We start from the raw sequence: 14,234 nt of genomic DNA, 5'->3' as shown, positions 1-14,234 counted from the left end.
GTGCTTTCTTTGGGGCACTGGCTCCCACGGGACCCACCGCCAAACGAAGGTGCCCGGGTTCCTTCTCTTTCAAAGGTCATCAGATTCAGACTCACTGGTTTGGGACGTTCCTGTGATGACAGTGTAATAGCCAGCGTGACCTGCACTGTGTGTGCTCAGATCTTTACTAGTGTCTCACAGGCACTGACTCCTGATCCTCACATTAACCCCATGAGAACTGCACTGACACCAGAGGGGCATCGGGTGCAGGGTGAAGCACACAGACTCTGACCAGAGGGCCTGAGTTCGAACCCTGGGTCTTTTTTTTTTTTTTAAATAAATAAGAGAGGCTGTTATAAATATAATTAAAGAATAAGAACAAGAGCAAGAGACTATCAAAATGATCGGGCAAAATTTTCAACTAAACTCAATTGAAAAATACAGTAAAATGGAAACTTAATTGTTAAACAAGTCATGCATTATAGAAAAAATTTATAAGCTAGAATCTAAAAATGAATAAATTACATGCACACACAGAGATATATATATATCTCTCACATATAACATATAGAAAATATATAAATATGTATATCTATATGATTAGAAAAAAGGAGTAAAGAAAGAAAATATCTGACATACTTACAAATGGACTTCTGGAAGAAAAGAACACGAAGAATGGAGGAAAGACAATATTTAAAGAGATAATGGCTAAGTATTTTCCAGAATTGTTGTATGGCATGAATCCTCAGTTTCAGGAAGTCTAATCAATCTCAAACAGGATAAATAAAAAGCAAGATATACTTAGCCAAGTTGCTGTAAAACTGTAGGACCAAAGACAAAAACATTATTTTAAAAGCAGCCAGAGAAAAAAGAGAAATTGCTTACAAATGGCAAAAATAAGATTAAAACCTGACCTCTTGACAGCAGCAATATAAAACAGAAGATAATTAAACAGTAGCTTCAACTATCTGTGAGAGAACTACTGTCAACTTAAAGTTCATTATCCTCTAAGCCTACCTCTCCAGGACAAAGGAAAATGTATTAACTTATAGATTAAGGAATTTCTAAGGTAAGTATTTCCAAAAAAAAAAAAGAAAGAAAAAGTGATCTCAAATGGAAGCACCTGAGATGCAAGAAATTATAAGCCAAAAATATGGCATGCATGTTAATCTAAATAAACAATTACTATATAAAGGAAAATAATATCTCAATTATAATCAAGAGAGAAATGATCTGTTCTAAGGCTTTGCTTTTATATTGATTTAACTTTACATTGTGTTGAGTTAAATTCCCTTATTGAAGCTCTTTAGGGTAACCACTAAAGAGAAAAAGTAAGAGAGGAAAAAAATAGAATTGGGAAAATTAATAATAAAAAAGGTAAGAAAACAAGAGAGGAAAGAGAAAACATAAATCACAAAATAACCTAGTAGTAATGAATCCAAATAACTCAGTAAGCATTTCAAAAATAATAGATTATATAAAAAACAAAATCCAACAATATATTGCTTGTATATGACACAATCAAAATGTAAAGGCATTTGGGTGGAAAAAGATCTACTAGGCGAATACTAAGCAAAATCAGCTGGGCAAGTATTATAACAGAAGAAAAGTAAATAAATGACATAAAAGTTGGAAAGGAAGAACCAAATCTATCACTATTCACTATCCATAGATCATATGATTGTTTACAAGAAAATCCAAAATAAACAATAGGAAAGGATTAGAATTAATAAGAACCTAACAAAGATGTTGGGTATCAAATTGATATATAAAAGTAATTTGCATTTACACATATTTGCAGAAAATAGAAAATGAAATTCAAAAAGGTGACTTATCATAGTAATTCTTTATATTTATCTAACTAGCATCTATCTAGGTATCTATGTATCTATGTATCTATCATCTCTCTATCTACCTAAGTCTTTCACCTATCTACAACATCTAGAATTAAGTCTAAATTTAATGTGGAACCTTTTGAAGAAAATTATAAAATTTTAGTGAAAGACATTAAAGAAGAATGAAATAAGTAAAGAAATACCATGTTTTGGGAAGGGCATATTTAATGTTTTTAAGATGTCAGATCTCTCCAAAATTATCTGCAGATCCTGTACATGTCCAATGAAAACACAAAAACATATTTTGTGGAATTTTACAAGCTGTTTCTAAATTTTATATGGAAGATAGAGGGGCCAAAAATAGCCAAGAGACTCCTGAAGAATATAAATAAGGTGAGTATGGGTGGGGTGGTGAATGGCCCTTCAGTGTATCAAGATTTATTATAGAACTACATAATTTAGACAGAGTGGTATGGTACAAGGATAAACAGGGAGAAAAAAGTGAAGAGAATGGAGACCAATTCATATAAAGTCCTATACAAAACAGGGATGGCAATGGAGGAAATCAGTGGGAAAAGGATCAATTATTCACTGAATGCTGCTGAGGCAACTGGTTATCCATAAGGAAAACAAAATGAAATCGTATCCTTACCTCACACCATGCACAACTTTCTTGTTTTATGCCTCCTGATGCTTCTGAGGGGCTTTCTCTTGTCACAGTGACCACTGGGGCAACAGGACAGGGGCTTTCTCTAGTGATTCACGGTGGAAAAGCCCTAAAGAGAGAAACTTCTAAAAGCTACCAATGGGTAGCAAGCTGATTCAACTCTTCAGCAATTCAGCAGTAGGTTGTCACATAAAGAGCACATGCAAATTCAACTCCCTGCTGATTCTAACTAACGTTTTGGAATCCGAGTCACTTCTAAGTACATTTCCTTTCCTTTAAGAAAAGGTTAAGTGCTAATGTGGTTGCTGGTTTGCCAAGAGAAATCTGGCAACTCTTACAAGTACAGATGTAAAGTGTAATTAAATTCTTAATGTAGAGCCATACAATTCATTGCTTTGAAAATAAAAACTACAAAGCCATCCTACATTCTTTTACTAATAAGTATTGACTGGAGTTGGAGGAAGAATTTTTTTTCTGACCTGGTTGATGAATTCAAGTGACAGAGCCCTGGGTCTTTATTAGTACATTTCTGTGTGATCTCAGGCAGCGATCTGAACTCTCTGTGCCGTCATTTCCTCATGTGTGTAATGAAGTTACAGCACCCTGTCTCCTGGAGGGTGAGGATTAGATGAGTTAATAATGTTTGGTCCATGCACATCCTCGACAACATTAGCATCTACTGTCAGTAGCTCTACTGTAAAAATAGTAGATTCCACACATACACACCCAGACACACCGAGGATCATCTCTAATCTCATTTCCCTGCAGACAGGGTGGGTGTGGCTGGATCAGGGACTCAGTTTTAACAATTCCCCAGGAATCCCATTCATCGTCTAAGAGCCCTTGGGGGAGGGTACAGTTATAGCCACAGTTTACAGATTGGAGAGATTAAGTATTCTGCTCATGGTCACTATTTTGTAAGTAACAGTCATTTACAGCCAGGGCTCTCTGAACTCAGAGCTCATATTTTGTTTCCTAGGATCTTATGGCTTTTCCTTGACTCACTTTCTACTGGGAAAAATAAAAACAGAACAAGCCACAACAAAATGCAACATGCACTGCTTCTTGACTAAAGACATCCTTCAAGGAGTTGGTGAGAATTTTCTAAAGGACTTGTGGGTGCACCTGTCTTCTCCTCATGTACATACTCTGGAATCACCATAGCTGCTCCCTTTGTTGTCCACATCATGGAAATCCTGCCTTACTCTGTGAGTGTGTCTAGATTTGTAACTGCCCTTTTGGGGGGGTGTAATGAATTGGACTGAGATTCTCAGGCAGAGCAGGACACTGGATGGTGTTCTGAGCATCCTGACACCACAGCTCCTCCCCTAGACTCAAGGGGCCCTGAGGTCCTCAGAATCTCCCTCTGGAAGCCTCTTATATGTCCAGGAGCATTTCTGAGGTGGGAGGAAGACATACATCCTTTTGGTCCAGTCCTTTTCCACTACAGCGTGGCTGCCATGTGGTATTGGGGGAGGAACCCTGGACCAGAGGTTCTACCTCACATCCCATCGTTAGAGCCTCCACTTCCTGGTCTGTTATAACATTTTAACACAGAAACGTCTGTGTCATTTCTCCTTGACCACGTCACGTTGCCTAAGTTTACCCATCTTTAGAAGAAAGTGTTCAAATTAAGTCATTTCAGATTTCTATGGCAATTTACAAATTCAATGATTAATAACCCAATGAAGTAATAATAGCAAAGGCTTTCTAGTACTGGTCTAAGTGCCTGTTAACTTATTTAACTCTCACAAGACATGTGCAATTATCTCTGTTCTATAGATGGAGAAACTGAGGCAGAGAGGGTTAAGGAGGGTCTCTAGAGTGAAACAGCTAATAAGAAACAGACCTGGGATTTGAAACCAAGCAGCCTGGTTACTTGGATTTGAACCCAAGCAGAGCCTGGAGCTCTGCTCTTACCTTCTACATTAGTTGCTGCTATTATAGAAACAGGTTACACTTACTTTCAGTTAAAACTGGAAAATTTCCTTCCTTGTCTACGTTTCCTCTCCTTGCTCCTAGGCTGTGCGTGCAATTAAAGGGTCAGAAGCCAACCTGCCCCCAAATTTTTCATGCCAGGAAGACTTTTATACACTGACTTGCCAACCACTGATAGAGCCTCTGTGACTAAAGTCCATGACACTTGGTTGGATAAAATATATACCACAACAGCAGGCTGCATCTGCAGGTGTGAAATGGAAAAGTTAGGCAAAGATGGATACAATGCCACATTAAAACTCTCATGTGTCAGTTGTTTTTATAGAACTAGAGTACTTCATACACTTCTCAAGTATACAAAAGGGAAACTTCAAGGCAGCAATTCTCAAAGTTTTTCCCATTATGAATTCTCTTTACTGTTTCGGAATTCTTTCCCTCATAGACTTCATTTTTTGAAGGCTTCCTGTCAATCTAGCAGGTCATGATTAAGTAATACAGGATTTCCCACTTTATTTATTCAAAGTCACATATAATTGTCAATTAGAAATTCTGAGTAAAAAGAGATAACTAGAAATACTTCACCAAGCTGGTATAATTCAGTCAAAAAGCTAGAAATTCAACATTTCTGTTAGCCATGAAAACTAGTCTGGGTAAGTGCACGGTCTCTGTAATGGTCTCTTAGGCTACTTTTTGTTACGTTTGCTTTCTTTTGTTTTCTTTGAATAATAGCAAGTACCTACCACTTAGTGAGCACAAGGAATTCTGCTGGGCAGTTCGCTTGCTTCATGCCTGATGCTCTCACTAAAACACAGATCAGGTATGACACTCATTTCACTGATGAGAACACCAGGCCCCAGAGAAACTAAGAAACATACCCCAAGTTAACACGGAGCAGTGCCATAGTTCGCTTGGGCCAGGTCTGCATAACTTAAGCCCTACTGCTTTATCCATTATAACAGTTGCTGTCTTCTTGGGAACCCATGGAATGTTAATTATAACTCAAAATAAATGGAAGGAAGGGAGGGAGGGAAGGAGGGGGGGGGAGGGAGAGAGGGAGGGGAGGGAGGGAGGGAGGGAGGGAGAAAAGGAAGAATCACTTGAGGCCCAGACTTCATAACAGCCCAGGCATCAGACTTTAAAAAGGCTCCTTCAGTAATTCTAATGTGCAGCCGGGTTGAGGCAGCAAGCGACTGAAACAGCCCCAGTGCCGCCAGCTCAGATCTCAGGCAGCGAGGAGTCGTCACAGAGCCCATTACACAAGTGTACAACGTGCTTCACCTGGAAAGTGATCTTACCATCCACGCATCAATTTCCTAAGGAAACAAAATGTATGTACTGGGATTTATGTGCCCAGATGTCCATCCAATGTAGCGCCACTTACAGCCCAAAGTAACCCAAATGCCCAATTAGAAACTACAGAAATAAACTAAAGGACATCATACGACAGACTTCTATGCGTCTTCCAAAAAAATGTACGTTATTTAAAGAAATGGAGAATTAGTCAGGAAGTGTTGTTGAAAAACTAATATGCCTAGCAAACGCCAGTAAAATTGTTAGATTATACCATGGCCTGGTTCCAAATCAATCAAAACACTCTAGAAATTGCATTAAGAAACCTTGCTCCAACCACTATATCTACGTCCCTACCTCTTACAGGTCACACTTCTGTTTCCTCTGCATACTTCCAGTTTTTATTTAGCAAATTCGAATGAACATACAAAATAAATGAAACATATATGTACATGCATGTATACATATTCTAATTTCCTGCTTCATACACAAAGGTAGTAAACAATATACATTATTCTGCACCTCTCTTCTCACTTATACAACCTAGAGCTCTTTTCATGTCAGTCTCTGGTGACACATGGACAGTTGTGTGATATTTCACTGGTGAATTACAATACTTTACAAAAATCAGTTCCCCCGTGATATGTCATTGGCTTATGTCCACTCTTTTGCTATTACAAAAGATGCTGAAATTATAATAGTGTTTTATGTCGTTTTGACCGTGCATATTGGTCATTTTGACAGCTATGGCCAACTTGCCTATGATGGACACAGCACCATCCTGCATCTGTACCACAATGTAGGTGAATGCTGGGAGAGTGCTGTCAAAGGTCAGGATTCTGCTGATCTGACAGGTGAAAAACAGTATCTCATCTATCTCACTGTGGTTTTAATTTTTCTCTTTCTGTGAGGATAAGCATCTCTTTATATAAAGTCTATTCGTATTTCCTTTCCTGTGCAATATTTGTTCATGTCCTTTGATCACTTTTTTCTATTGAGTGGTAATAGTAACAAGTATGATGCTCATTTATATGTGTGTCTGTGTATTTCTACAGGCACACACAAAACAAAATGTTCACTGCATGGTAGGTGGGTGAAAAAATAAGTGATTGTATATTTTTCTATTTTCTCTAATCCTTTTAAAGTAAAAATCCTTTTTATGTATTAGAATTAAAACATTGTCTCCTTTAAAATTGGGAAGCTGTTTTTTTGTTTGTTTCTGTGTTTACAATTCACTTCAGCTTCTGTGAAACTAGTTCTTTTGAAAACCAAATAGAGGTTCCCATTTGGAAACAAAATAAGAGCAACCAGATACAAGAAAGATGAAATCTAATTTAGATAGTCTCCTTGGTGGAGACTATCCAAATTAGATATTTGAGCAGATCTCTTTAGCCCAAGTACCTGGCCCTCCTCTTGGAGATTGGAAACTATTTCTGCATTGGTAAAGCATAGAAGCCAAGAGGGGAAACCTGCAAATCTCTGAAAGTTTTGTGCAGCTGATTTCACCGCCAGGGCCCTGCTGGGCAGTGCCTCCTGTGGTTTCCAACTTCTCAGCAACTTCCTTTCCCAACTTGCCCTGGGCTGCCCTGGCCTGGGAGGTGCGGAGACGGGAGGGCGGTGGTGGTGAGGGTAACAGCGTGAGTGGCAGGAGGGCGCTGGTATGGCTGGTGGTGTTTCATTTTCTCAGGCTTCTTTTGTTTGTGTGCTCTGTCGAATGTGGTTGATTCGTGGAAAATGCTCAAAGTCAAACCGGCCCCTGCTGGTTGGGACTGTGCAAGGGGTAGATGGGGTGTCACAAGGAAATAAGAACAGTTAAACCACAACCAACTTTGCTCACTTTCAAAGGGTCACAGCTAATGGAAAGAAAACATCCCTCTACACAGGCACGTAATTGCTATCAAACATACTCTAGGCTGTGGCTTGGCGTTCCCCATTATTTCTGTATGTAGTTCCTCCAATTAGCTCCTATGTGAGTTGGGAAACTTACGCCCAGAATATTCAGATGCTGCACCTCCATCCACGCTCAGGACCCTGTTCTGGAGGAAAGAGCAGACAGGACTCCTTGCAGCACTAAGATAATCCCTGACATTCCACCAACCACCCATGCTCTTCCATGATCTGTGATTAACTGAGGCTGGTACTTCTTGGTTTCATCTTCTCAGTGTAGACAGGGTGACATAAGACCCGACCCCCTAAACCCAGCTGTATGGACAGATGTGATGTGCTTTTTCCCTCACAAGAACAGAGATACGGAGGCCCTGATCTCACCCATGCAATTGAGTGTCATATACTGAGTCACATAAGTCCCCCTAATGGGACAAAATGACTTCAGAGTCATCCTGAGCAAGGCTTAATAGAAGCACTGACATCAGATGACAGTGTGATGGGTGAACGAGCCGAGGGCTGCTCAGCAACACGAGCATGAAGAGCAGGTGTCCCACCTCCACCCCGCCCAGCAGGGGTCTGAGCCCTGGACTCCATCCGTCCAGTCCCAGAGGGAAGCACGGCTCTACAGCTGAGATCAATGCTTTAGCTCTCACAGTCTGACCTTACAGCACATTCAAGTCACATCCTTCATCCTCCTTGATCTCTGCTCTGAGAGCCAACATCTGGGGGGGCCTTGCCCACCTAGGAAGACTGGCCACATCCTACTGGTCCATCCCAGTGTGTTGCGGAGAGCTCCTTCTCAGGTTAAAGGCACACAGGCCACATCAGTGGTCATGGTGTAGATGGGGGTCCACTCCCGAGACAGGATGTTCTCGTTGTGATGACACCACTGAATTCTTGAGGCTTTAGTCCAAAGCCAGGCCCTGGAGCTCTCCCTCCCCCTCTCTCCATGGAAGAAGCTCCCCCTGGTTAGGCCCCAGCCTCCCAGGGAGCCTCCAGCTGCACTTCGGTCCTGTGGCCCGTTCTTAGACCAAGCACGGATGGAGTTGATTTGATGTGCATAAATGGTCAGTTTCCATCCAAACCAGCACCATTTCCATCATACACAGCTGAGTATTTCTTGAATGACACAATGAATAATGAAAGAAAACTGATAGACATGCTGCCTTCCCAGGAAGCATAGCGTTGAATATTCCTGTTTAACAAAAATAGCTCACAATATAATTGAGCTCATTTTAATTCAAACTAGCTAAACACAAGGGAAAATGATTTCACAGAGTGGGTTCAAAGAAGAGTATTTAGACTATTTTAGATCATACTTCTGAGAGAACGATTCCATTTCTGGTGACTTTTTATATGTATTCACAATCCCTCATGTTCCCCTTTTGTAATTCCAACACTTTAGGCCAAATACATAATGCAAAACAGGAAAAATAAAACTGATCATTTTGATATGTTGGATTTTATTACCTTTTAAAATTGTACAAATAGTGCATGTGCATGAGTTAAAAAAACACAAGGGAAATGTAGGGAGTTAAAAAAGAAAGACAAAAGAAATCCGAGACATGAAACAAAAAAATTCCATTCTGCAAGTCAAAATAAAAAGATATTTTGCATACTAAAAAAAGTGTTATTCCAATATATTAAGAAGTCTTTTGATCAGGAACACAGCACAAGACTTTCTGCAACTATTCATTGACAGATCAGACTCAAGTCTCACTGGATACAGGATGGATCATGACATTATCTTACCAGCCACAGGCAGGTGATTAAATGTATGTGGAGATGGTACCATGTCTGTGAGGTATTACAATCAATAAATTCTTTATTAGCCATTCAGTAACGTCAGCAGTGGATGTCACCATTTCAACCCTCAATAGGGAGACCCCCAGTTTCAGTCCTTTTTTCCCTCTGGTGACGTTCAGTGAAGGTTTTTCACACTTAGAAAAAGAGAGAACACAGAAATATTTGAGATGTAGTGTAAAAAGGCAAAATGCTACATTTTGCTTTATGCATTTACAACAAAGTCTACATACTAAAGATAGGCTGTGTTACAGACACTTGAAAGACCATGGGTGAGGCCACCCAAGAATTTATTTTAAAGCATTTTAGAAAAGGACATCCTTATTCACATGCCCATATTTTTGTCCTGTGTCTGAACACTGTTGTAGAAAAAGGGGCCGGAGCGTGTTGGGTACCACTGATGCAGGGCAGGTCCTCCGTTTGCTGCGACTCTGGCTGCCTGTGGCTGCCTTTTATTTTTTTTAAATAAAATTCTAAATTTTATTTCATTATTTTTTTAAGTTGAGATGTAATTGACATATAACATTTTATTAGTTTAAGTTATACCACCTAATGATTCTATATTTGTCTACACTGTGAAACGATCACCGCAGTAAGTCTAGTTGACATCCCTCACTATACATAGTTACAGATTATTTTTTTTTCTTGTGATGGGAACTTTTAAGACCTACTCTCTTTTCCCTTCTGTGGTTAAATAATTAAGCAGGGTTGCTGCTTCTACAATTGACTGTATGTTTATTTGCTCGCATTTCTGAGGTTGAAATGTTTCCTTTGATGATTTGAAGGGACTGAACAACGTGCCCTGACCTGGAGGTACATCGGGCCCGACTGCTGTGACTGGACCACATGGGTCATCTCAGAAGCTCCAGAACCCTCCAGAGACGTCCATCCGGTGCGGGACCAGAACGGATCCTGGTACCACACGGAACGCCTGAGTCCCGGCTCTGCCCCTGCCAGCTGTGCGACCTTGGACCAATCACTCACCCTCAGTCTCACCCGCCTCCGTGTAAGTGGAGACAATGACAGTACCAGCCTCCCAGGACTGCTGCCCTCGCCGCCCTCAGAAGTTAGGGTTTGTAATTAAACAAAGTCTGACACGGAGACATTCTGGCTACATAAACAAAAAGGAACTAAGTCATCCTTATTTAGAAATTTGGGACTCTGAGGTATTTCTCATCCTTCGCAAATTTATACCTAGAAAAGGTTAAGAGATTTTACATTATAAAATGTGCCTGACAAATTCATGTACTTGGGAGAAATATAACCTATAATCACACACATATTCTTTGAATTTTACTTTGAATCTACTCAAAGAAAGGCTCCGTATTTAACCACTTCATTATTACAGTTTCATTTTCAAAGACTTACTTTAATAAAAGTCTTACTCATAGTTCTAAAAGTGGTTTTTCACTGTCCTGCTTTTCTTCAGCTTCATTTTCAGATCCTAGATGGTAGGGAAGGGGAAGGAGAAAAAGTACTGCATTCGATTACAGTAACAAACGATTTCTTTAAAATTATAATCTACGAGCATAAAATTTTAAATGAGGGATATATATGTTTAAGCCACAAGAGATTCAAGTTAACAAAACTGTAAAATAGTTTTACTTTATATCTTGTAGGAGGGAAACCTTTCAAATAGGACCTATCGCAAGCACTGATCTGTCAAAATGGATTTCACGTATGTTCTAAAAATATTCATATGGACCAAGAACTATTATGCACTGCTCCTCCTCTTCTGCTTCTTTGCTGAAAAGCTTACCTGTTTTTCAAGTGCAAGAATCTTTGGGTATTAATAATTTAATCTACGTATTTTGAAAAATAGCTGTATTCAGTGAGTGAGAGAGCAGTGAGGGATTCCAACGTACAGGCAAGGCAGATGGTCACCATTGTGCGCTGTTGCCAGCGACCATGGTTACAACCACTCTGGGTCAATGTTGCGTGAGCCTTCTGTTATTCTTGAATGTGACCCAGTCATTCCACTCTGGGATGATATCCTTAGGATATCTCCCTGAGGAAATAACACTTTTTTCCATTATGAAGACTTTCCTTCTAAAAATGAGAAGAAAAATCTAATGTCTGAGAGTAGAAGAAAAGTTAAGTAATTATTATATTTCCATGAAATATCTTCCATCCACTTAAAAACTGTGTTTATACAGTATATAACAACATGGGAAATGCATATGCTATAAAGTAAAGGCAAATATGTAATGAGAAATATAGTGTAAGATCACATTTGATAAAAATTTTAAAAACTTGATATACTTGTACAAATCAGTAAGACTAGAAATAAATGACCAGGTGACTTATGTACATTTCTGGATATTCCAAAATTTCTACAATAAACTTAAAGTGACTTTATAATTTTTAAAACAGGGTATAAATAACACAGACAGTATGGCCAAGAATTATGTAAATTACACAAAAGTAGAAGGAAACAAACTAAACTGTCAATACTAATGTTGCTGAATAGTTTGAAGGAGCGTTATCTTTCATTTTTGTTCTTTTCACACATTTTTTATAACAATTACGCATTCCTCTCATAATCAGGGAAGGGAACTAAAGAGAGTGGTGAGGAGACCAAGGGAACAGGTTAGAATGTTACCTACTCCTGCAAAAGCAGCCAGCCTCACTGTTGCTTTACTCTTATCAGATAATACACTTCAAAAAGGGCAATTTCACCGGAGAGAAAGTGGAGGGGTGGGGGGAGAGGGATGAATTGGGAGACTGGGATGGACATACACACACTACTATATATAAAATAGATAACTAGTAAGGACCTACTGTGTAGCACAGGGAACTCTACTCAGTACTCTGTAATGACCTATATGGGAAAAGAATCTAAAAAAAGAGTGGGTATATGCATATGTATAACTGATTCACTTTGCTGTACACCTGAAACTAACACAACATTGTAAATCAACTATACCCCAATAAAAAGTTTTTTAAAAGGGCACTTTTTTCTTCGAGAACGTCTGCCTGGATTATAGCCAAGAACAAATCTGGTACAGAAGAATGAATGCCTGAGAATCTTAAGAAAAGTTTTGAGTCCCACACCTCAACCGCATAAATGTCATGTCGTTCAGGTTAAGTTTGTGGTAAAACAAATACATAAAGATATAGTGGTTGGGAGGCTTCACTTCCCAGCTTATTCAACTGCTGGAAATCTTAGAGACCCTGGGGTGGTGTAACTGCCATGTCACTTTGAAAGGAGTCTAAGGAAAGTGGTCACAGCGAGCCTTCCTGTTTCCGGGCTCACTTTCCACCTGTCAGGGTAACGGCACTCAAGCCACAATGAGCTGACGTGGCTTGGAACTATTTGGGAGTCCTAAATAAAGCCAAACTTTAAATTAAAACATAATAATGCACATGCTTTCCATAATTTAAAAGTGAATGCTAGCAAGGCGTTCTGGCTATTGTCGAATAAGGAGTTCAACAAACCTTCTCCTTGAAAAGCGACTATAAAACTGAACTAGATGAACCAGACAGCAAGTTCAGTGTTGGGGAAACGACCAAAGGCTTACAACTATGTGAGACGTGCTTGAGGAACTGCAGAACTGTGGGAACACCATGTCGCTCTTTCCTTTGGCTGCCCCCATTCTTCCCCCACCTCCCATCGCCCAGCTCCATGGCAGGAAGGTTCTTCCAGAGTATGGCAGGCCGTGAGGACTGGCGGCAAACTTACACGGTTGAAGGAGCTCATTTAATCTGGGGTGAGAAGTGATGCGATGGTGAAATGACAGACTTGGTGGTATGTGAGCACAGGAGCCAGAGCCTCTGCTGGTTTGAGGTGATGGTCACGGCTGCAGCAAGCATCTGCTTGGCTGAAGCTGTGCGCATACACAACGGAAACCCAAGAGAACCCACACTACAGCCTAAAAACCATGAGGCTGTGAGCATATGCAGAGGAGGTGTAAAAATATTCAGCAAAAGAAGACTCCAGAAGCTGAAAAAGGCTTTTTGAAGAAGACTCAAAAAGACCTGAAATTTGAACGTGCTATCCAATACATACAAATATCCATTTGGCCGAGGATGAAAGTCTTAATCACGGTGACTGACTGCAAAGGCTGTCTAATCACTGGCTACCACGAAGCTATGTAGACACAGGGGTGACCCCTAGGAAGCCAGGCTTAAAAATAAAAGAATTAAAAACAACAACAACAACTGAAAAGACACATCCACAACCACACACCACAGGGGACATAATTTCACAGACTTAGCCCACACCAGCATGCATGGTGTCAAATTCAAATTTCCATGCCTTACTCAGCCATAAAAAAGGAATGAAATTGGGTCATTTGTAAAGATGTGGATGGGTCTAGAGACTCATACAGAGTGAAGTAAGTCAGAAAGAGAAAAACAAATATAGTATATTAACGCATATATGTGGAACCTAGAAAAATGGTACAGATGAACCGATTTGCAGGGCAGAAATTGAGACACAGACGTAGAGAACAAACGTATGGACACCAAGGGGGGAAAGTGGCGGGGGGGTGGGGATGGTGGTGGTGTGATGAATTGGGAGATTGGGATTGACATGTATACACTATTATGAATAAAATGGATAACTAATAAGAACCTGCTGCTGTACAAAAAAATAAATAAAATAAAATTCAAAATAATAAAAGATGTTTCAAAAACTCCAGAAAACTTATCTACCGTACAAAAATGGCCCATAATTTATAAAGGTAAACTCATATTTAAATGTTAAATTCCATTTTATTTTAATGACTTTTATTTATTTATTTTTTTAGACCTCAGGCAGTTTACTTCACTAACTAGTTTTTTTTAAAAATGTACTTATAAAAGTACATTTTGCAGTGTATATATATACATAT

General features: G+C 39.6%; 1 protein-coding gene across 2 annotated transcripts in view; it reads right to left on the bottom strand.

Moving 5' to 3' along the window:
* Positions 1-9,042: 9,042 nt before the first annotated feature.
* STARD3NL (STARD3 N-terminal like) overlaps positions 9,043-14,234 on the bottom strand; it is a 49,622-nt gene continuing 44,430 nt past the window's right edge. For both annotated transcript variants that reach the window (XM_059934198.1, XM_059934199.1), the window contains exons 8-9: positions 10,768-10,843; positions 9,043-9,536 (exon numbers count right to left, since the gene is read on the bottom strand). In XM_059934198.1, coding sequence (XP_059790181.1) covers positions 10,785-10,843 — 59 coding nt within the window. In that variant the 3' untranslated portion in view covers positions 9,043-9,536; positions 10,768-10,784. The remainder of the gene's footprint in view (positions 9,537-10,767; positions 10,844-14,234) is intronic.

This window comes from Balaenoptera ricei, chromosome 9 (assembly GCF_028023285.1).
Source record: "Balaenoptera ricei isolate mBalRic1 chromosome 9, mBalRic1.hap2, whole genome shotgun sequence".
Classification (NCBI taxonomy): domain Eukaryota; kingdom Metazoa; phylum Chordata; class Mammalia; order Artiodactyla; family Balaenopteridae; genus Balaenoptera; species Balaenoptera ricei.
The sequence above is the reverse complement of the archived record's forward strand: the minus strand, read 5'-3'. Positions and strand labels throughout refer to the sequence as shown.